This window comes from Erigeron canadensis, chromosome 7 (assembly GCF_010389155.1).
Source record: "Erigeron canadensis isolate Cc75 chromosome 7, C_canadensis_v1, whole genome shotgun sequence".
In the NCBI taxonomy this organism is placed as follows: domain Eukaryota; kingdom Viridiplantae; phylum Streptophyta; class Magnoliopsida; order Asterales; family Asteraceae; genus Erigeron; species Erigeron canadensis.
The window spans coordinates 36217202-36240670 of record NC_057767.1 but is presented as its reverse complement, the minus strand read 5'-3'; the positions used below and the strand labels follow the sequence as shown (position 1 = coordinate 36240670).

Here is a 23469-nt window from a genome sequence, read left to right as displayed (position 1 = left end):
TAGTTCATATACAATTACAGTTACAAACTTAAGCATGGGTAACTTGTTCAAGTTACACATGTGTAAGTGATATAACCAACAATGAAGCTATATTTACACATGCGTAACCCATTACTCCTTCGAAGTTCATGAACATTAACAAACTATATCAAATGTACAATTTCAGGTACAACATGATTTTTGTACCTTTTACAGCCATAGACAACCACAAGAAGTCAGTTTCTATTGGAGCAGGAATGATAATCAACGAGACAGCAGAATCTTATGAATGGTTACTGAATGCATTCTTAGGAGCATTTGTTGAACAACCTAGGATGGTTATGACAGATCAAGATGTAGCAATGAAAAAAGCAGTTGCAACAGTTTTCCCAAATTCACGACATAGGCTTTGCATGTGGCATATAACTCAAAAGCTGTCATCAAAAGTTAGCAAGAGGATTTTTGAAAACACAGACTTCAAAAAGAAATTCAACCAAATTGTTTGGGATGTATCAATAAGTCCAGAAAGGTTTGAGAGGAAATGGAAAGATATAATGAAAGAGTTCAACTTGGAAGACGATGCATGGTTTAAGCACATGTTTGAGATTAGAAGCACATGGATACCAGCATACTTTAGAGAATTAGCGATGTCAGGTCTAATGAGAACAACTTCTCGTTCTGAAAGTGAAAACTCTTTTTTCAACAATTTCACAAACCCTAATGCAACGTTGATACATTTTATGTTGTCGTATGAATCTGCCATGGAGAGGCAAGGGAGTAGATTGGATATTTTAGATCATCAATCACACAACAAGCAACCACGATTTATAACTGGACTGGAATTTGAAAGGCAGGCTTCAAAGTTGTACACACGTACAATCTTTCTGTTGGTTCAAGAAGAGATAAAAATGTGTCTTTATAATTGTTCTTAGATAAGTGTTACTGATGAGGGAAGTAATGGAGTCATTATTATTAAGGAGAAAAGGGAGATAAAGCAGATATTAGAGAAGAAAGTTGCTATGAAAAAGAAAAGAAAACAAGATGACGATGAAGAGGTTGTTGAAGATATAATAACTATGCATGAAGAAGACCCTGAAGATGGAATTCATGACTCAACAACTGCTTGCACATCTGGAAATAAACATGTGAAAAGGATATACACATTTAAGGTGCATCCATATCTAATTATTTATTAATAAATGTTTATGATTTACTTGTTAATTAGGCTGATATGCCTTTTTTTTCCTTTAAGGTTTTAATCAACAAAGATGAAGATACTGTTCAATGCAGCTGCTTAACTTTTGAACGTTACGGATTCTTATGTCGGCACATATTTTTTATGTTTAAAGCTAAAGACATTGAAGAAATTCCTGAAAAATATATCCTTAGAAGGTGGAGAAAGGATTTAGTACCACCAGGAATGCGTACAAGAAGAACAAGGTATGGTGAGTCGAGTGAACAAAGTGAGAAACTTACTAATGAGTTGCATTTCATTGTAGAGAATTGTATTAGCATGTTATCAAAAGATGAAGCAAAACTTTATGCTCTTGTTGATAAAGTTAAGGAACTGAAAAATGAGATTGAAGATAATGTTTCAAGGTCGAGAACAAAGAAAACAAAGGAAGTTATTTTGGATTTCCTAGGTGTTGAACAACCATAAACTAGAGAGGTTGAAAATCCAGCACTTATAAGTTACAAGGGTAGTCATTTAGATTCGAGATTGACAAGTTCAAAGGAAATCGCAATGGAAGAGTATGTGAAGCCAAAGAGAAAATGTGCAAATTGTGGCATGATGACGAATCATGACAAAAGAAACTGTGAGAAGAAGAAACTAGAAGCAGAAAAAGCTAAGGCAGTTGCAGAGACTCTTCGAAGATTTAAAAAACAGTAAAATAAATTAAATTGATTTATTTTTATACATTGCTAAGTACATTGGTGATTATTTGGATAAAATATTGATTTTAAATTGTGTTTGAAAGAGTTGATTTATAACGATGAAATGTTTCATTGCAAGTTGTCGTAAATTTCATGATTTTCTATGGTAAATTGATTACTTGAAAGGCTCATTGAAGAACCTGGAAATTCTGGGTATTATGCTGTCTATTACAAGTAAATTTAATTTTTGTTGTAGATGAATGTGTACATTACGTGTAACTAAGCTAAGTATTTTTGATCGGTTATTTAAACTGTCGAGTTTGTCACCTCTAATAATGATCACAGACATAGGTGGATGAAAGATACAATTTTAATAAACCACATTATGATAATTTTTTAAGATACAATATTTATTCCAAATTTAAAGAGACAATTTTTATTGAAATTGGAAATTACATGAGTAAAAAGAAAACACAACACAAACCACATTATGATCATTTTTTTACAGAACATTTAGTGCAATAGATCAGAGCATTGTAGATGATCAGAAAATTATTAATTTCAACTACGTTTACACTTCTCTTCTAGAGAAGAAACCTTTTCTTGAAGAAGTTTGATGCAGAGTTGTAGTGACTTCAAGAGATTATCCTTATCAGAAAGTTCTTGATTTAATTCATTCTCCCTTGAACGATACTTTGATCCAATTTGAGAAATCATTAACTTAACTCTTTCTTCTTCGGCTTCAATGTCTTCAAGTATTTGTCTCTTTACTTTTGAGCTATGTTGCATAAACATTCTTTTTTCTTTGATTTTTTGGACAACATCTAGATAGAAAGCATCTATTTTTTCGGTTGAAAAAAATTGATTCTTTTGGTTACTCGCTTTTGACAAAAAAAAAACAATTGTTTAAAAATTGTAGATATTTGTTTTAGCAAATAATGAAAGAAAAAATAAGTTAAATATTAATAGTAGATGAAACAGCAAAAATAACTTACTTGAGTTTGTTTGAAAATTACTAGTTGTTGAATCCATTTCTTCATAAAAAACCTTTTCCTTGTTTTTCTCCATTTTTAAATTTTGCATAAATTATAGAGTTATTTACTGAAATGGTACCTCGACTATCCACCATATTACTGGTTTCATACCTATAACTTTAAAATTACTCTCATCATACCCCAACTTATCAATTCTCCACTCGGATGATACCTGACCTGACGGGCGTCAGTTTGGCCGTTAAGTTGGGGTATGACTACTGTAAATTTTAAAGTTTTAGGTATGAAACCAGTATTATGGTGGATAGTCCAGATATCATTTATGTAATTATTATTATTATTATTATTATTATTATTATTATTATTATTATTATTATTATTATTATTATTATTATGGTTGTTGTTGTTTTTTTAATTACACAAAGTACATTGATATTTTTTTTTGTAAATATTTATATTTATTATATAAAAGAATACTTTATTTTTATAAAAAAATTGTTGTAAATATTTAATTTTTTATAAAAACTATTAATATTTCAAAAACTATTATTTATAAAATTTATTTTTTAATAAAATAATATTTTCTTTTATAAAAGATCATTTTTAGTACAAAGTTTTTATTTTTATAAAAAATATTTTTCAATCTTCTTTTTTAAAGGGGTGAACCGTAAATATTTACTTTTATTTCAACTAATATGTAACGTTTGAATCAGCTCAAAACAGATTTAATCAACTCCATGTGGTGGTATCCATTCAAGACTTCACGTTCATTTATCAATGTTTTACATGAAATTAATGTACTGGTTCCGATTTACTTATTTTTTTTAAATAAATATGAAATAAATAAAATCACCATCGATCTATAATTTGATTGATTAATAATTTTTAATAAAAAAACTAAATATTTACAATATTTTTTATAAAAATAAAGTATTCTTTTATAAAATAAAAGTAAATATTTACAAAAAATATTAATGTACTTTTTAAAATTATTTATTCTTAAATAATACTTTGTGTAATTAAAACAACAACAACAACAACCATAATAATAATAATAATAATAATAATAATAATAATAATAATAATAATAATAATAATAATAATAATAATAATAGTAAAAACATCACTTCCATTAGAAATTAATAGGATTTACAAGAAATTATAGTAATAATATTATAATAATAATAATAATAATAATAATAATAATAATAATGGTTAATTACATAAATGACACCTGGACTATCCACTATATTACTGGTTTCATACCTAAAACTTTAAAATTTACCGTAGTCATACCCCAACTTAACGGCCAAACTGACGCCCGTCAGGTCAGGTATCGTCCGTGTGGAGAATTGATAAGTTGGGGTATGATGAGAGTAATTTTAAAGTTATAGGTATGAAATCAGTAATATGATGGATAGTCCAGGTACTATTTCAGCAAATAACCCTAAATTATATAGTAATTTTCATGTTGTTAGTTTTCAGATATAATGAATGAGTGCAAGAAGGAATGCTAATTTATAGCAAATTTTCAAACAAGCAAATTATAGTTATAAGACTGTAGAGAATAGTAGTTACAAAACAACCAGAACCACATTTTGAAACTTTTTGATACGACAAATCTACTTTTTTAATTTACTATTCATATATTGAAAAAGCAAAATCGGACAAACTACTTTTAATTTATATTCCAAAGAAGAATTTCATAATATAATAAAACCTTACACATTAGAAACAACTTCATCTCTTGTTTAATATAAAATTCATCCAAGTGTGAAATAACTTCATCTCAAGATATATCTGTTCGGTCATACTGTAAAAAAATATATCGGACAAGCAGGAGAAAAGATTTAAAAATTACCAAGATGATTACAATAATGAATGAAAGTTTTAAAAACTTACCATGATATTTGTTGGGAAAAAAAGCCTCTTTGTTGATCCTACGCTGTTTAGTTTTTCAAAATAGTTAAGATAGAAACCCCAGGTATAAATAAGATCATGATGTATCGGACAACCAGGAACTAGGCTTTCAAACGCGTAACGAGGAATACAAAGTGCTTCACATAGGAAGATTACATCACTACGTATGGAAAACATGTATTAATAAGAAGTAATACGAAAAGCAGAAATCCAAATTTATATTTATATATTATTTTAATACTTACCGAGGTGTAGATGAAGCAAAAAAAATCGATTCCGAAAGTTCTAAATCTGTATCTGTTGGCTTGCTTTTGAGATCAATAATTGGAAGAGATACACAAGTCTTCTGGAAAAATATTTCTTTTGGCTTGTCTGATTCAAAATTTCTTTCTCTCTAACTTTACCTCCAACTGAAATACCTTCAACATCCTTACCCTTGCCCTTTGACATTACAGATTTGCTACATTTTCTAAGGATAGGACGTGCAATATGATCTTCTTTCAGAATGCCTGATTGACCATCATCATGAACAGCAACTTTACAGACATGAATATCATCTTTTGAAGATACAGATAAGTCAACGTCAAAATCAACATCATCGATATCAAAATCAGATGAATACAGCTTGTCACGCATATCGTCATTGTCAGCAGAACCTTGATCAAATGCTAAGTCAAACTTATCCTCATTCACTTGTTTCTGCTGACGCACCTCGTCACGAGTATGATTCTTATCAACAAAGACAGGGATAAAAAGATCAACCATTGCATCTTTATCTACATTTTCACACTCTTTTCGCAAAGTATTCTTGTATAATTCAAAATCTTTAATCCATATCTTCTTGGCTGAATTGACAACTTCAATAACAAATTGGTTTCCGGGATACTTAGATAAACACAAATTCAGCTTAGAATAATATTGTTCATGACAGATACGTAATTTCTCATAATCTTCATTTAATGAATCTACAAAAACCTACATTAAAAATTTGTAAAAATTAATAAGTTAAATTGAAAATACATTTAATTTTTTATAATTAAATGTGAACAATTATATTACTTGTTTGTCTTCTTCATTTAAGTTGCATGAAAGTTCCGAATGATTTGAGTCAAACATTTCCTCATTAACATCGGAAATAGATTCAGAATGATTTGCTTCATTCATATCATGATTAGGGGCAGATCTTTCTACTCCTCTACCTAAAAAGATGAATAATAACAAAACTTTATTTAGATAGATGATAAACGCTATAAAATTACAAAACAAACAAGTTTAAAAATAACCGTAAAAACTTAATTAAGGAAATCTTTCATTTAACAAAATTTTTTACATAGCATTACAGATGCAATGAAAGTGTAACATAAAATAAAAAGACAAATACAGATGATTTTATCTAACTTACATATATGTAAGTTATAAAAACGCTTAACTTACACATGTGTAAGTAACGAAAATTATATTTAAAAAAAAAATAATAAACCACTTCATTTTAAATTCTAAGTTAACATTTGGTAGTAATCGATACATTTTGATTAAAAATCAGATACTTTTTATAAAAGTATACCCAATTAAAAATCGATAATTTTGGACAAATAAATAATATATAAAAAAATTTTAAAAAAATACAACAACTTTAGTAAAACTATCAGATCTATTGATATTTTAAACAAAGTTATACAAAATAATATAAAAAAAATTCAATAAAAAATATAAAATGGAAAAAGAAAAACCAGTAGAAGCTTGAGCTGAAGAAGACGATGAAACTGAAACTGTTGACGTTTGTTTGTTTTTCTTCGTATCAATCACCGTCTGATTTCGATTTGAATCCAACAATCTCTGACTTCGACCTAATAATAAAAGCAATTAATAATAGAAATAACAAGTAGTAAATGATTTATGAATAAATTAAAATCATATTAGACAAAAAAATTACGAGTAGGCGCAATATGTTTCCTTTTCCCTATGATTTGATCAGAAGAACGATGAAATGGCGGCGGAAAGGCGGAGTCAAAGGCGGAGTAAAATGATTGAAGAGAGAGGGGAACGATATTTCAGAAACTGTGAGAAAAATGATTGAAGAGAGAGGGGAACGAATTTATATGCGCACACAAAATTACCGATTTACCCTTCTACATGCTGATAATATACCGCGCGACTTTTGATCTAAGGCGTACAAAATTCTGATCGGACGGCCCAGATCTGTCCCTTGGTACTTTTTTTTAAGTGTACTACATTTAACTTTCTCATATATATATATATATATATATATATATATATATATAATGAAGGGATCAAGAGAACCACATATATGGTGAGAACCGTAAGAACCATTGGAAAATCATCTTTAAGAGTTTTGCCCTGAGCATTAAGGGCAAAGCTCGTACCGTAACAACCGTCACCTTTTCTTGGATCGCCGCCCATCAAATCCATACCATTCCTATATGTGTCCGGTGACAACCCCTTTAGAATGGATGTAGGGCAACGCCCGTACCGTATCCATATGTTTTTTAACACGTAACCAATATGATTTTTTACAAAAAAAAAAAAAATTTAAATTTTTTTTTTTTGGGAATGGGGTTTTGTTAAAAGAAAATAAGAAACAAATTTTTTTTTCAAAAAGTGAAAAATAAAAATAAAAAAAATAATAAACCACACAAAAATGAAGAAAGAGGGAGAAAAACTAGTGGTCATCACGGTTCTCTCCATATATATATATATATATATATATAACAAAGCTTCCTGCTGAGGTCGATATCTTTTGTTTTCCAATTCTAGCCATGCTTGAGAGTATTGCTTCGAAGTGAATTGTTATAATTTAGACCTTGAAGCAAACTTGTGTTGAGTTGGAATTCTGACTTGGACAAGAAAATATTCCTAAGGAGTTTTCAATTTTGTATTTACAAGCGGCTGTAGATAAGTCATTTTTATGTATAACCTTTTACCGTGTGATGTTTATTTTCCAGCTTGTACATATTTACAAATCTTCAAATTTCAAAATACGACTATAATCATGGTTGTTTTTAACCTCATGACCAACGCATAAACCGAGTCTAATAGTCTAACACTACTCAGAGGGTCTACTCTAAGAACCTCTTGGCCGAAGCCTTGATAAAGATACCCTTTGACACTATGACCAGTCTTTTTCAAACAGTTTCCTCACCAGTTTTTTAGCTTTGACTTATTTTTTTTAGATTCATCCACATACAACTTATCCGACGATTGATCATACGTTCCTTCGAATAGTTAACCTTGAGGATGTCAGTATTTTACAAACTTCCATTTTTTCACCACCTCTTATAATTAGTGACCCCCAAACTCTTAGTAAGACCTTATCTCACTATAGCCTAACACTAATACTCTAGAGCAGGCTCTGGCTAGCTATCACAAGGGAACTGTCTACGAATTTAACCCAAGGTCAACCCCCCATAAACTAGATGTAACTTATGCTTAAACGAGTGGCACTATCGTATCCCAAAACCCACTAATCTTGTAACGAAACCAATAACCATTTTCCTTTTTCCTTCCTTGTAAACATTTTACCAAAACCATGATCAATGAAGATTCTGTTGGCACAACACTACCAGGATATCGAACCATCACCACAAATGAACATAATCAAATCATGCCCTCTACAAGTAGCAAATTTACAAAGTGTGATTACAAAGTTAAACCATGAAGAAAGCGGGGCCATAGGCTAAGAAATTGAAATGAAGCCACCACCAATGCAAGCCCGATAACCTAAAAGACGCATAAACACCAATATCGCGTGGGAGCAGAATATGCCCAAGGCAATTAGATATCGATTTTGTAGTTGTTTCCACATAAACGTTGTTATGACTTATAATCATAAATAAAGTCGTAGATATTAAGTATAGGTCTTATCAATTTAGAAATGACTTAACTAATCACCAAAATAGTACGAGAATGAAATTTAAGAAAAACTGAAATCAACTTGGCATTCTTTTGAGTTAAGTAATCAAGATTTACAATCATGCTTTACTAAACTTTTTATAGAAATGTTGAAGGTAGGAATAGAACCTGTGACTCCCAAGTTAGCATGTGAGCTTCTTTGCGAGTTGAACCACAAGAAATTTTGTTTATTATTTGGTAAGTCACAATAGAAATACTATTGTTGTCTTAAAATATATATCTTGCAATTGTTCAACCGATAATTAATATAGCTAGACATGAGGATTTAACTTTTTTTTTAATGTTATTATCATTCAAATACTTTTGAAAGTTTTTAGTAATTAGTTAATGCAAGCCAAAACTTTTAGTTATTTATAATTCACAATACATGATTTCTTTTTTAGTACGATTTATCATATAAATTTCATAGAAACTTAAAACTTTCATATCCAGATTCATTTTTCATTTATATATTATTCAACTTAATTATGAATCCAAATATAAAAATTTGGCAGAGATAAAACTAAAGCACGAGGATTTTTTTTTTAAACACAAAATATTAGGAAATAGGTTTGCCTAAATCTAACAAGTTATAAGTGATATTTTTTTTTTAAAAAAATTATAAATGCTTTAAAATAAAGCGTGTCATTTTTTCAATTGATTTCGTGTTTTTAGTATGTAAGTTGATAGCAAAGTACAAGTTTAATTTCTAGAAATCTTTCATGCTTTTTAACTGTTGATTAAATTGATATGTTCTTGTTTAGCCTTAACTTTTATATACTAAAGATGAATCAATTTAGCCGATGTCGGTTATCTTTCTTTGACTTTGAAAGTGAATAAATTTTTAAGTGAGTTCACTTTGTGAACAGGTGCCGAGGTAGATGCTGATAGACTTATTGGAGCTTGGGTTATATTTTAAAAATTTTCAAGTTTTATAATTTCAAAATTTTTTATTAGTCCCTTAATCAATATAGCCGATGTCGGTTATCTTTCTTTGACTTTTAAAGTGAATAATCTTTAGTATACATAGTAGTACATGTGTCGGTTTTTCATTTATTTATTAAAATTAATTAGTCAATAATTAAAAATTATATTAGTCCATAGAATGCATGGGTTATATTTTATAATTTCAAAATTTTTTATTAGTCCATAGAATGCATGAGTTATATTAATTAAATCAAATCTATAAGAGGGAAGGAGTAGTCATTCCATAACCAAACTTTTATTAATTTTTCACCTTATCACTCTCCAATAAAAACCTCCACTTTATTTTTCCTCAAACTTTACCAAACTTTACCAAAATACTAACATCACTTTCATCGAACTTCACCAAACGTATAAATACTATTTACTTTTTTATGCCATTTATTTTTAATACATAAAATGAAAAACTATATAAATTAAAACATTTAAATAAATAATAAAATACAATCAACAATAAAATAAAATAAAAATATAGGGGCGATCGAAATGTAATTAATATAAATATAAATATAGTTTCAAATGTTATATAGTATCAAATCATAGGGACTAAAATATAAGCAATTAAAAAAGTTTAAAGAAGAAGAAAAGATAGAGATTACTTTTTTTACTTCTTTATAAGACTATATATATATATATGATATTAGAAAAAAACAAAATTAATTTCATTACGGGTATTATAAATATTTCAAATAGATATTATAAATATTTCAAATAAATATATTTAAATTTAAAATAGTAATATAACAGAAAAACATTTTGTGATTACTTCCAAATATTAGAAGAAATAGTATATATAAATTGATATATATAACTTCCATCATCATACATATGAAAAATAGAAGAAAAAAGAAACAACAATAATTTTAGTCATTAGTGCCCCCACAACCCATATTCCATCCTCTCTCTTTTTGGTGAAGTTTATCGAAATTCACACATTATCTTCTTCGGCGTAACATAAGCGGTGATGTTACTGCCCTACCGCCAACTCGGTCAATGGGTTTGCCAAATACCACTCCTTCCCGCTAACATATACGTATAATACTTAATTCTACTAAATACTAAGTTGAGTTCCCAATGTAAGTACACATTTTATGAGTCACTAACCACTTTCAAATCAAACATATGAGGATGTACTCTTAAATACTTTTTTTTTAATGGAGTTGTTTCATAATGGTAATATTGATTAAGAGTGTTTTATTGAATTCCAAACCATGCTTTTTTGGGGGGGTTTGGACAAGAATATCAAGCGTAATCTTATTGATTTCAAGTTTAGATTTTACAATCTATTTATTAGATGTTTACATATATAATGAACATCTAACTTATTATAATATATAATTATATATTCAATTTTGTTATAAAAATATTTTAAATTATGTAAAAAATAAAATAGACCAGGGCAGCAGGAGTTTAACCTAATTATTATAATATTCTTCAATCATCACTCATCCAACTGCCTCTGGTCCAAATCTAGAAGTACAAAGCTAATGATGTCACCTTATTATCTCATAACTTCTAAAAACACCTAAACAAAAGATTTTTCTTTTCAAAAACTAAATAAAAATGTTTTCTTTAATTCCAAGTTACAGTAATTCCTTTTATCTTCTCTATGTAATAGAGTAAATGATCTATATCTATATCTACAAAGGAAATATGATTCTGTAACATTTATTTCATTATTTTTCTTTCCTACAAAATGGCAGAAAACTTACCCACCATCATGACCCATTCTTCAACCTTTTTATTACCACGACCGCCTCCGATCACCGGCACCGCCGGAAACTCATCTTCTCCGACCACTTATGCACTTATTATCCTCAACCAACGTCTCCCTCGTTTTTCACCTTTACTTTGGCAACACTGTAAGTCTATATATACATATATACATACATGGGTTTTTCACCTATAGATACATATGCGTGTCTATATATATAAAGTTTAGATTTTTATTAATGGGGTTTTGATATTTATTATTAATATTTGTTGTAGAGCAGCAAGAATCCGTGTGTGTGCAGATGGAGGTGCTAACAGGTTATTTGATGATATGCCTAACCTTTGTGATCATGAAGATGATGTATCTATAATCCAAGAAAGGTCCTTTTTTGAATAGATTTTTTAGTGCATATAAAGTGTTTGATATAATGCTTCTGAGAGTTTTGTTTTGATTTGCTTTTTGTTAAAGTGGGAATATACATAATTGGTGGGGTTTTAGAATTTTGATAGTTGTAAAACGGTAAGCTTTTATCGGTGCCTAAAGCGAAACCGTAAGACGGGGCCTAAATCATTTGCTTTCCCAGCTTTGCCCTTAAGACACACGAGTGGTTTTGACCGATTATTGTAGTTGTGAACTTGTGATTGATGATAGAGTATGTATATAAGAGGGTCTTATCTCTTTTCTAACTTTATGAAGAAAGAGCTACATTCACTCGTTCTAAACACAAGTTTTGGTTTTTGATGAAAGTATAAAGGGTCATTCTGGTAATCAGTTTTGAACTTTTGATGCCGTGACAACTTAAATTTCTGCCAAGTCAGCAAAAAGTAAATAATAATAAAACCGGATTCTGATGAATAAGACTCTAGATTTTTACCATCGCAATGAATTCAAGTAGATATATAAGACGGTTGGCGAGTATGATGCACTTTATAGTAAAATGTAACATGTTGGATACATTTAGAAACACTAGGCCCGAAATAAAGTGGCGGCATTTGGTGTTTTTTTTTGTTTTTGGAAGAGAGTTTTGGTGAGTTACGTACGTGTATATATGATGTCTCGTCCAATGATGATAGTACTTTAGAGTTTTGAGCTTCTTCGTTTTAATCTGATTTGGAGGTTTTAGGATTAACCTGTTATATTGACTCTTGAGACCCCATGAGGTGTAACGGGTTGGGCCCATGTGACGATATTGATTCTGGACCAATTTTGGGTTGTGGGTTACCAATCTTGTGACAGGATTTGGGTGGTACATATACGTTACCTTATTTGGAATGTGGAGAATGGTGATCTTCGAATTTTGTCTGTCTAGTTAACGATGACGTTATGATTGTGGTGAAAGGGTTTCCATGATGTTCGGCGATTGTTTTGAGCAGAATCCAAGTCATTGTATTTAGAATTTTAGGGCAAGGACACAATAAAGCCTTAATATTTTGAGAAACTGTACGGAATGCAGTCAAATTAAATAAAATAAATTGATGTCATATTAATTCGCCGGAATTTCTGTGTTTGCTTTATGGTGCCTGACTGATGGTCATATATTAAATTTATCTGAATACATATCTATTGTAGGTACAAGCCGGATGTAATTAAAGGAGACATGGATTCAATCAGACCAGAGGTTTTAAATTTCTATAGAAATCTGGTAAGCTGGCTATAATAACCATGCATGCTATATAAATGGGAGAATTTGTGGGTGGCAAAATGGGAATTACTCAATCAAGTAACCGATAATTACTCTGTCTAGATAAGAACATACCTGGTCAGGTTAAGTTGAGCTGTCATTCACTCATTTGTCAATGTTTTTGTATCTCATAAGTTATTACTCGTAGTATTTAAGTGTATATGTATGATTTCCAGAACCGTTGACTAAATAATCATCCAAACTTTCTTTATATGTCAATTTTTGGAGCGTAAACAATCGAGTATGACTATTAAACCATGCAACTCATTTATGGCCCAATTTGACTCATTGCACTTGCAAGGATTGAAACTTTCTCCTATCTAAATGCAGGGGACGAGTATTGTAGATAATTCTGATGACCAGGACACAACCGATTTACATAAATGTATTACATATGTTCGTGATTTGGTGCCTGGTGGCGACAACTCAAATGTAAGTAGAATCTATTACACAATCATCTATTGTATTATATTGTGTTCTTTCAATTTGTTAAGTTCTAACAGATCTTGGGTACTCTTGGTTCACAGCTGTGCATACTTGTTGCTGGAGCTCTTGGAGGAAGGTTTGACCATGAAATGGGAAACATTAACACACTTTGCCGCTTCTCAACAACCCGAATAGTTCTTCTGTCCGATGATTGTCTTATCCAGCTTCTTCCTGGCACCCACCATCATGAGATCCACATTCAGCCTTCCGTTGAGGGCCCACACTGTGGTCTTATTCCCATTGGCACCCCTTCTGGAAGTTCTACAACTACTGGGCTGCGATGGAATCTCGGTAAGTAAACGTAGCAAAATGGGTGGCTAGGAAACAGGTCAATAGGGTTCCGGTCAAAATGGTCAGGTAGTATTGGCCCTGGCACAGTTGTTATACCTAGTTGAGTCTTGAATTTGAATAAAATAAGATTTTCTTAGTAATAATATGATGTGTTTTTAGTATTGTATGCATTATCGATACATTTTGCATAAATTTTGACCCCTTCAACCCATTTGACATGTTTTCTTTAACCACTTGACTGTTAGAGGTAAAGCATAACCCACACCTGACATGTTCATCAGTAAATGGGTCAAACTGTTACCCTATTGGCTAATTACTTGTTTTATATCACAGTTTTAAAACCAGTGCTATGAACTACCTGATCTTAACGCATGTTAACGTCTATGATTCATCCTATGTCTTTTTTGATTTATTAAAGATCTAATAAATCCTCCAAAATTTTGTGATTCCAAAATCCATATCATCATTTCATTATTAACAAATAACAATAATGATGCACAAACTACTATTTTGAAAGAAAAAAGAAACAATCGCTGCATATTTATAGGATCTTAAGACAGGGTATATGTAGTTTGATTCTGGTTGATTGGTGAATCATTTTAATTTGAACCACTATTTGTATGTTTACAGATAATACTGAAATGAAGTTTGGAGGGCTAGTGAGTACATCCAACATCGTTACAAGCGAGACAGTTACTGTCCAATCTGATTCTGATCTTCTGTGGACGATATCTCTTAGAAAGCAGCAGCAGACATGAACCTGAGGAAGGAAAGATACATGATATGCCATCTTCATTTTAGTCAATCTTTATTTCTGTCCCCCTTGCGATTTTTTATGAATTTTGTTTTCTCCGACAACCATTCAAGTACTTGGATATATATCTTAGAATCTTAAATTTAATTTGGGTATATATATATATATATATATAATATTTAGTTTTGATTAGGCGAATATGTAATATTAGTGTTGAAACTGTGGAAATATGAAATTATCCCAAATGAGGGAAAATGTTTAAAGGTTAATACGAGTATTGCCTGATCTTTAATGAACGTTTATACACACTCTATAATTGACAGCAGTATAGATAAATTTAGAAGAACTAAACTATCTAAAACACAGCTACAAAAAGAGAGAACACAATAACTTATTACTTATATTTTAATATTAAATGAAATGAAATTGAAAAGTTAAAGGAAAAAATTATTTTAAATTTGAGTGGCTTCGCCCGGGTTCGAACCGGAGACCTTCAGTGTGTTAGACTGACGTGATAACCAACTACACCACGAAACCATATTACCTATATACTAAAAACTTATAAGAATTTACAAGCCTTTTAAGCATGTAATGTACAAGTGCTAATAGCACATGATAATTTTTACTAATTTTCATTTGAACCCCCTATAGTTTATATTTTTTTACTTTTACCCGACATCAAAGTTTTTGTTTTCATTTTTTTTGACACAAAACTTTTAGGTTCGCATGTTTTTATCAAACAACTTTCACATAGTTACGTTTTACTTTTAAACATTTGCTTTCTGATTATTTTCATCCGTATTGTTATATATATAACGTTTTCAATATATAATAACTTTTTATCATCATTACCTCTTATATTTAATTAACATTTAAAAAATTAATATAAGTATTATTCTATATTTTTATTTATCTTATTATTCCTTTACATTTTTTAATTGTTACATGTTTAGTTGTTTTTTTCTTGGAAAGTTTCTATCTTTTAGTCTTTATCCCACATAAAAGTTTTCGTTTTTATATTCTTAACACTAAACTTTTAGGATCTTATGTTTTCATCAAACTACTTTCACACAACTATGGTTTTATTTTTAAAAACTTTGTTTTTTATTATTTTATTCTGTATTTTTATATATTTAACGTTTTTAATATATAATAACTTTCATTATCGAAGTCTTACGTTCATGTAACATTTAAAGCATTATCATTGTTTATGTTTTTATACATCTTATTATTCTTTTTATTTTTTTCTTATTGTTATTGTTATATATCTAGTTGTCTTTTTTAAAGTTTGAGTTTGAATATTTGACATAAATTTGAGCCTAAACTTTATCATATAAAAAAAGTATTTCACGGAAACGTGCGGGTACAATAACTAGTTGTATTACAGTCGTTTACCGTAGTTGATATCTAAAACGTTCTGATGTGTCGATTTGTTTCAACCTGAATATTACTCATACGTCATTTAAAACTAGCATAGTAATACAGCGGTTGTATTTGGTAATATTAAGCTTTTTTTTAGAAAATGAAAAAGTTATTTTATATGTATATGATATGTTATGAATATAAGTGTATTTAATTTTTGTAAGACATGTTTAGGATTTTCATAATCAAAACTTTTAATAATATACTAAATGAGTTAATTTACATTACATAAATGAAAAGTTCCACCATATGTCCATATAAAATAGATATTAATGCAGATATAAACCGTATGAATATATTTACATTGATCATATTCGAGATACGAGTAATTTACAATTGCTATATAAGGGACTATGGATTATCATACAAGCTATAAGTCGTCTAAGGGTCCGTTTCTTTTTCTTATTTATTTTGTCATTAATTGCTTAATACATTAAGTGATTAAATGTATAAATAATGTCCGTATTGAATTTAAAATAATAATGTAATATTCGTATATGTAGAACACATTTTGGTAAAATATACGATACTTACAGTTACAGGATATCACAGATAGTATTATCTATGCATTCCGATTGTAACGATGTTGTGTTTAAATTCCATTATAAGTAATCAACCTGGAAATAAAAAAGCTTTCATCTTTTGGCCTACAGATAGGTTTTTGGAAGCATTGGTGCTTATAAGTTATAACCTTTCCCTTTTCAAAACTCCTAAACTCGTCTTGAAGAAACTGGGACGTATTCGAAGATATTTTCTTTTGCGACGCAAATTGGAGAAACTTTCTTGGTGGTTGTTGGCTTGCTTAGGATAAAATCCGCAACTATGTCAACCAATGTGTTGGAAGCTTACATTTTTGTTAATCAAGCAATGTGAGCTAAATAGTGGTGTCGTTTTTGTGTAAAACCAAATTCAGGACATCGAATTCATCTATGGAGCAGATGGCAGGTTTAGGAATTTGGATAGGGCTGCAACTGCAAATATACCTGAATTTGGAGAAACTTTCTTTAACTACACAAAGACATTGCTTAAATAACTACTTCATTACCTATCTAGTTATTAATGAGATTAACGCTGTTCAAAACCATTGAAAAAACAATGGCAATGTTTTTGGTCCGATATAAAAAAGTTTGTAGTAGTTATCTTCATCTAGTTTGGAACTCAAAAGATACTCCGAGTAGCACACATCAAGCAACCTTTACTTTCTTATTTTTGTGCGACCATTGCATCTAACCCTATTGGGTGATCAGGTAGCAGGGGCCTGAACTAGCACAATCAAGCCCATGCCCACATTATGACCAAGGCGAGAAACAATAACCCCAAAGCCTCGAAACTTAGTGCCCTGCTACTGAAGAAAATGATAGCCTTGATGTGTTGTTTCATTGAAGGTTTATAAGGCACAACGAAGATAGTAAGACACAAACCTTTGAAGCAAACTTGGCAGATGAGCCTTGAAAAGATGTCGAATTTAAAATCACGACCAAATTAGAAACCAATCAAATATAAGAGTATGATGTGCCATAAAACCGCTACTAAAGTTACAACACTCAAAGTCCAATATTAAAAGGGATAGTAGTATGGTTTCTACCCCTAAAGAGTAGAAAACATGTTTTAGTCGACATCAAAGTCTTAGCACTTAGTAGCAACATCACCAGGGTAAAAACCCTGATTGCACAAACAAGTTCAAAGCGCATTATGCATGGACTAAATCTATGTGCTTGGCGCCGCAGCTTCAGAAGCCCCCTCAGCGGCTTTGCTTGGTGCAGCTGTAGTGGTTTCTGCTTCTTGACCTATAATCATAAATCTTAGACAAATTAGCAAGAGTTGTTGGCATCAACATTTTGGAATAGGGGGTGTGCTTAGACATGTATTTTCATATTCCAACAAAAAATAAAAAGAATGCAACAATAACAAGATTTTGTAATTAAAAGTGTGTTCATCAGTTTACCTTCATCATCACTGTCTTCATCATCACCACCGCCCATGAACTGACTCATGTCAGGCATGCCGCCCATACCACCCATGCCTCCCATACCACCCATGCCTCCCATTCCAGGCAAGCCCATTCCGCCCATTCCAGGCATGCCCATTCCGCCCATTCCGCCCATTCCGCCCATGTCTCCGAATTTCTGTAAAAACAAAAAGGTCATTAATTTAAGAAATCACTAGAGAGATCAAAACAAATATTAAATTGTACGCCACAATATACTTACCGAGAAATCCATTCCTCCCATGTCAAGATCGGCAGCAGGGCCTAGCAATATTATAATAATTATTATACTTAAGAATAACAGATAAGTTATATATATGGAAATCACAAAATATATGGCATACCAGCATCATCATCTTCATCTACCCATTTGTCCCAATCAACCTTAACGTAATGTGGGGTCTTGGCATCTCCTCCAACGAGTTTGTTCCACCATTTTGGCTCTGCTTTCTCCAGAACGCAAAATATGCTTCTCTCACCAATATTTATTTTGCTCTCCTGCATTTAACAAATAAAAAAGTGAATAAAAGATGAAATAAAGAGAAATCCTGAATGCCATTTTGTATCTGATAAAAGTATGATTTCAAAGAGAACTTGCATAAACCATTCCAAAAACTTGAAGAGGAATACAAGCTAAAGACTAGTAAAAAGAGAGAAGCAATCACCTCTACATTAACTTTGTCAAAAAGCTCCAGCTTCAAGTCGTATGCATGCTCACCAGCTGTAGCAGAGAAAGTAAAAACTCCTTCAGGAGCAAGATTGACTTTGGCATCTTTTGTATCGGCTAAAACCACAGTGATAAAAACTTTGTCCTCCCTTTGGGCCCACTTAATCTCAGGATGGCGACTACAAATATAAACAGAATTTATATATTCAGTTGACTACATTGTAACAACAGAAAGACAGACACTCATACTGAAAAGGAGAATGACTATAATTTATCCAAGTATTAGCTGGTGATCAATGTATAAAAAGCCTCTTTAGAAAATATATGTAAAAAGGATTCACTTTATGTTAAACTTTATTATTAATGGGCAAAAATCATAATAACTATAAAAATTATTATCAGCTAATATAGTAGCAGGTAGCAGGTACTAGTATTGAAATATCTACCACATCCAATATAGGTTAGCTCAGTAACTAAGCTAGACCATAACTTTGATAAAGTATTGGAAAACATGAGTATTTCATCATTAACATAACCAGATACAAGGACTAAAACATGCTACCAGGTGAACACAATCCAGCCAGACCTGTTTACACCAGTGCTACAGTCGAACTCTTTTGACCCAAAGACATCAAGGCCCATTACACAATTTCACTTATGTTGACCTACCCAAACCACCCCAGGTTACATTCCTATTAACCAATGAGCAAATAGACGTAACAAAGAGTAAAAAACTTGTTTTAGACAGTCTCTACAACACAACTAGGCAAGAAGTTATATCTAATAAATTGTTTTAGACAGATAACCAGGAGTAAAAAACTTCCAAAAGCCCAAAAACTACAGAAACAGCCAAAAAAATGAAAACAGTAGACAAGGTTTATATTCAATATTAACTGCTAATCTTTTTAAGACTCAAAAAAAATATGATCCTCATAAAGCACCCAACTCTCAAAACTCCATTCCATATATACATGTAAAAGATTACCACCATACTAATCAAGTTACAAACTTCAAACCCCAAACCAAATTTACATATATAGATATACCGATACACACATATCAAGTCACAAACTTTCTAAACCCCAAACCCAAATCACAAATTCAAATATAATTATACATACAAAAGTACATACACATCTGTTGCAAATTCAGCTACTAACATCCAAAAGTTAAACCAATATCATAATAAAAAATCAGTCTAATACTCTAATTGGTCCATATATAAATACCAATATCAATTTACAAATCACTTTGTCCAAGTGAATAATAAACCAGCCTGCCTGCCTAGTTGGCTGCTGATTAAACATCTAATTACCAAAACCCCAATACAGTATATATATATATATATATATAGAGAGAGAGAGAGAGAGCGCTAATTGGACTTTAAATATCTCAAGAAAACACACAAACAGTAATCAAGCTTCAAACTTTTTCAAACCCCATTAAAGATAATCCATCAATTACTTCAGATATCAACAACAAAAAGGAATTAAGTGCACAAAAAAAAAAACAATCAAAAAAACTGACAAGATCTAACAGAAAATAAATTATATCAAAGTAAGCAACAAGAAAGTAAAGATGAACATAAGATTACCTCATCTTGTTATCTGAAAGAAGATAATAATAATAATTGTTATATAAAAAAAGTGAAGTGAAGAAAACCCTAGAAACAAACGCTGTTGTTGTTGAGTTTTATTGGCGTGTTGGTGATTATATTTGGTTCTTAAACCCTTTTAGAGGATTTCCTATAAAGGGATTTTTTATGTTGGGCCAAAATATTTTAACCCATAATTTCTATTTTTGGGTTTTTGTTGGGCTTGTTTGGGCTTTATTAGATGGTTAAAAAAAAGGGTGTTTTGTCATTGAGCTATCATAAATTTTTAAGGGGCGTTTGGTTTACATAATGTTTTTAAAGAAATTGAAATCACTCAATTGAATTAGAATTTTAAGTAATTGAAATTTTAAAGTTTTCAAATAAGTATTGTGTTTGGTTGACTGAATTCTAATGGAATTCAGTTATGGGAATTTAAATATAGTCTATTTTAAATGACAAAATTAACCTTTCTTATACATTTACACTATAATTCTTTTTCATTTTATATATTACATAATACAGTAAGTTAATGACAATAAAATAAAATATACATATATATGATAATATTTATGAAAATATAGATATACAATGAATAACCCTTCTCTTTTCCCAACAAACCCCCATCCCCATCAATCTATCTTTACTATTCTACTGTATGTGGTTATCTTTTCAACAAGTTCTGTTCTGTTCTGGCCATTGGGCAGCCAGGCTACCAGTTTCAGGACCAAAGCTCAATTCAAATGAGTAGTTATAGTGTAGCCGTGTAGGTCAAGACAGATCAGGTTGGATTCAGCCGACCATTCTTGTTGTCAATTAGTTTGAAGTTTACAAATGATAATATTTTTGCAAAGCATTCATAATGGGCAATCTACAAATAATTTTATAAATCTATAACAATTACGAGTAGTAATTTAATATGCACGGAGATTTTCAATGAAAAAAAACTTATTGTTTTATTTTACCAAAAACCTCATCTATTTGTTATTTATTTTTTCAAAAAAACTTACCCATTTATATTATTCACTAACTAGATTTAAATCCCGCATAACACATGGGTTTGTTGAATAACTTTGTTTTCAGTATATCCGTTAAAGTGAAATAATTAACATTTTGAGTAAAATTATATTAATTTTTGTAACCAATATGTACCTTTTATCTGATCCAATAACTACCGTATTTCGTCTTAAAAATTCAAGATTCCTATTTGTTTTATTTTTGTCTTTGGATTATTTTTTTTAAGACAAATATATATAACACATATGATATATACACAAATGTTACCTAAATGATAAAACAAAAAAAAATTGGGTAGTGAAATCTAATATCACCCTGACATAAAAAGAAATATTGTTGGCCATGCTAGGTGGCTGACAACTTATTAGTATTTCATCCTTTAATAGTATAGGGAGATTTGAAAATCTTCATATAATATACCTATAAATTTTAGGGAAAAATACATAAAACGGTAACTTATTTACCCAGAATTCCTAAAAATGGGAACCTATTTTGTTTTCGTCTATTTAAACTTTAAAGGATCCAATTTTCATAAATTTCCTAAAAAGGGGAATATCATTAGTTTTTGACGCCCATGCCACATCATCGAATTTGCTTACGTGGCATTGACTAAAACAAAAAATGCAAATATTACGGATTATATACATCGTAATTTATAATTTAGCCCTTTTATACAACTTTCTCTCTCTCCGATCGTTTTCCCCTTTCTTCTTTCCCCCCAAAATTCCCCAAAAATTAAACCCTAAAACTGAAATTGCATGAGTTGAAATGGTACACATTTCCATTAGTTATATATTGCCATTGTATTGTGTGATCAATACGATATTGTATATACTGGTCAAGGTGGAAATGATATTAACGGTAGTAATCATCAAATCAAAGATCAAGAACTAAGGGGTAATATGGTTTTAAAGGTCGGTCCTCTTTTCTTTAAAGCTCTTTTATTTTATGGACCATGGAGCTTCTAATTTTGGAAGCTTAAATTTGTGACATGTTACCACTCGCTTTCTTTTATTTTATTAATTGCCGCTTGTGCTTGGAAGATATGGTACTCAATCTTATATTTACTTCGATTATAACTCTTGTGGCCAAGCAGAGGATAAATTGTGTAGTAAATTGGAGAAATAATTATTGTACCAAGTCTTTAAGGTACTCTGTAAATCCTTGATATATGGTTGTAGCAAGGAATGGTTGAATTTTTTCTCAAACTACATTACTAACCAATTCGCGTTTATATATTTTCTGTTTTAGTCAATGCCACGTAAGCAAAGTCGATGATGTGGCATGGGTGACGTGACACTTAACGGATTTTCGGCGTCAAAAACTAACGATGTCCCCCTTATTAGGAAATTTATGAAAACTGAATCCTTTAAATAGACGAAAACAAAATAGGTTCATCTTTTTAGGAATTTTGGGTAAATAAGTTATCTTTTTATGTATTTTTCCTTAAATTTTATGATAACCGTAATGAAATTATTTGCATATATATAAAATAACTACATTATCTCTTTTTATATCAAATACTTTTACATAACCAAATAGCTAATGCCGCCACCATCGACGTCATCGCTGCCACCGTCATCATCACCATACTGCCGCATTGCGTGAGTACTAGTTTCCATAAAAAGAGTGTATGCATAACGCCACTAGCTGAATGCATCACCAGGATAGCACCCCACGACGGGGCAGTAACATCAACGTCGTCCACAACATGATGCTTCGACGCCCGCGATTGGGGCATGATAACACAGGGTAGCTATCGACTTTACTGTGGTGTGGGACACGGGTGGACTTGTAATAGTGTCTAGTCAGAAAAACTGGCTTGATGTAGACACTCAATTTTTCGAAATTTAATCCAACACTCATTTTTCATGTCACAGTCGATGACAATATTTATATTTTATATTTAACAAATACGGTGCATTTATATTATTAAAGCACATTAATTGCAATGTGTTTTGTGGGAGTCCTTGATAGGTTCAGAACGAGGTCCAATCTACTGTCATTGGAACACATGAAATAGGATCTATAAAAACTTTTTCCCTTAATAAATTTAATCAAAATATTTTGGAAAAAGGTCACTGGAATTTGAAATACTCTTACTCCGTATTAGACAAAAAATCTAAATCATATCCGGGAAACCTTTACAAACATTCTTTGGATTAAAAAAAAACATAAAGTAAAACATTTCATCATCCTC

General features: G+C 30.7%; 3 protein-coding genes and 1 non-coding gene across 5 annotated transcripts; 2 read left to right on the top strand and 2 right to left on the bottom strand.

Annotated features, from left to right (window-relative positions):
* Window positions 1–173: 173 nt before the first annotated feature.
* LOC122609434 (protein FAR1-RELATED SEQUENCE 5-like) lies at window positions 174–1639 on the top strand. The gene is made up of 3 exons (XM_043782477.1): window positions 174–869; window positions 912–1148; window positions 1232–1639. Exons 1-3 carry the CDS (start codon window positions 174–176, stop codon window positions 1637–1639), a joined length of 1341 nt encoding a protein of 446 aa, XP_043638412.1.
* A 9673-nt stretch (window positions 1640–11312) lies between these two features.
* Window positions 11313–14732, top strand: LOC122607713 (thiamine pyrophosphokinase 1). Of its 2 annotated transcripts, none has more exons than XM_043780738.1 (6): window positions 11313–11521; window positions 11654–11753; window positions 12943–13015; window positions 13385–13486; window positions 13582–13831; window positions 14462–14732. In XM_043780738.1, exons 1-6 carry the CDS (start codon window positions 11356–11358, stop codon window positions 14587–14589), a joined length of 819 nt encoding a protein of 272 aa, XP_043636673.1. In that variant the 5' UTR covers window positions 11313–11355; the 3' UTR covers window positions 14590–14732. The 2 variants fall into 2 exon arrangements, with proteins under 2 accessions (XP_043636673.1, XP_043636674.1); XM_043780739.1 differs by having other exon boundaries at window positions 11327–11521; window positions 11649–11753.
* Window positions 14733–15048: 316 nt separating this feature from the next.
* TRNAV-AAC lies at window positions 15049–15122 on the bottom strand. The gene has a single exon. It is a non-coding gene; the product is annotated as a tRNA-Val (tRNA).
* Window positions 15123–17471: 2349 nt separating this feature from the next.
* On the bottom strand, window positions 17472–20375 carry LOC122607262 (uncharacterized protein Os08g0359500). Its single transcript, XM_043780199.1, has 6 exons — window positions 20256–20375; window positions 18660–18840; window positions 18339–18492; window positions 18218–18258; window positions 17953–18133; window positions 17472–17794 (listed from the first exon to the last, which is right to left on the bottom strand). The coding sequence occupies exons 1-6, from the start codon at window positions 20258–20260 to the stop codon at window positions 17715–17717; spliced, it is 642 nt and encodes a 213-aa protein (XP_043636134.1). The 5' UTR covers window positions 20261–20375; the 3' UTR covers window positions 17472–17714.
* Between the last annotated feature and the right edge of the window lie 3094 nt (window positions 20376–23469).

What these genes read in the sequence shown, in the direction of transcription:
- LOC122609434 (XM_043782477.1), top strand. Translation starts at nt 174, where the DNA reads ATGATTTTTGTACCTTTTACAGCCATAGACAACCACAAGAAGTCAGTT. An exon ending in CACGTACAATCTTTCTGTTG is followed by an intron (nt 870 to 911) that starts GTTCAAGAAGAG and finishes AATTGTTCTTAG; the next exon opens with ATAAGTGTTACTGATGAGGG. An exon ending in AAAGGATATACACATTTAAG is followed by an intron (nt 1,149 to 1,231) that starts GTGCATCCATAT and finishes TTTTCCTTTAAG; the next exon opens with GTTTTAATCAACAAAGATGA.
- LOC122607262 (XM_043780199.1), bottom strand. An exon ending in AGATGAAGATGATGATGCTG is followed by an intron (nt 18,259 to 18,338) that starts GTATGCCATATA and finishes TAATATTGCTAG; the next exon opens with GCCCTGCTGCCGATCTTGAC. An exon ending in TGAAGACAGTGATGATGAAG is followed by an intron (nt 17,795 to 17,952) that starts GTAAACTGATGA and finishes TTATGATTATAG; the next exon opens with GTCAAGAAGCAGAAACCACT.
- LOC122607713 (XM_043780738.1), top strand. Translation starts at nt 11,356, where the DNA reads ATGGCAGAAAACTTACCCACCATCATGACCCATTCTTCAACCTTTTTA. An exon ending in GTATCTATAATCCAAGAAAG is followed by an intron (nt 11,754 to 12,942) that starts GTCCTTTTTTGA and finishes TATCTATTGTAG; the next exon opens with GTACAAGCCGGATGTAATTA. An exon ending in TGGGCTGCGATGGAATCTCG is followed by an intron (nt 13,832 to 14,461) that starts GTAAGTAAACGT and finishes GTATGTTTACAG; the next exon opens with ATAATACTGAAATGAAGTTT.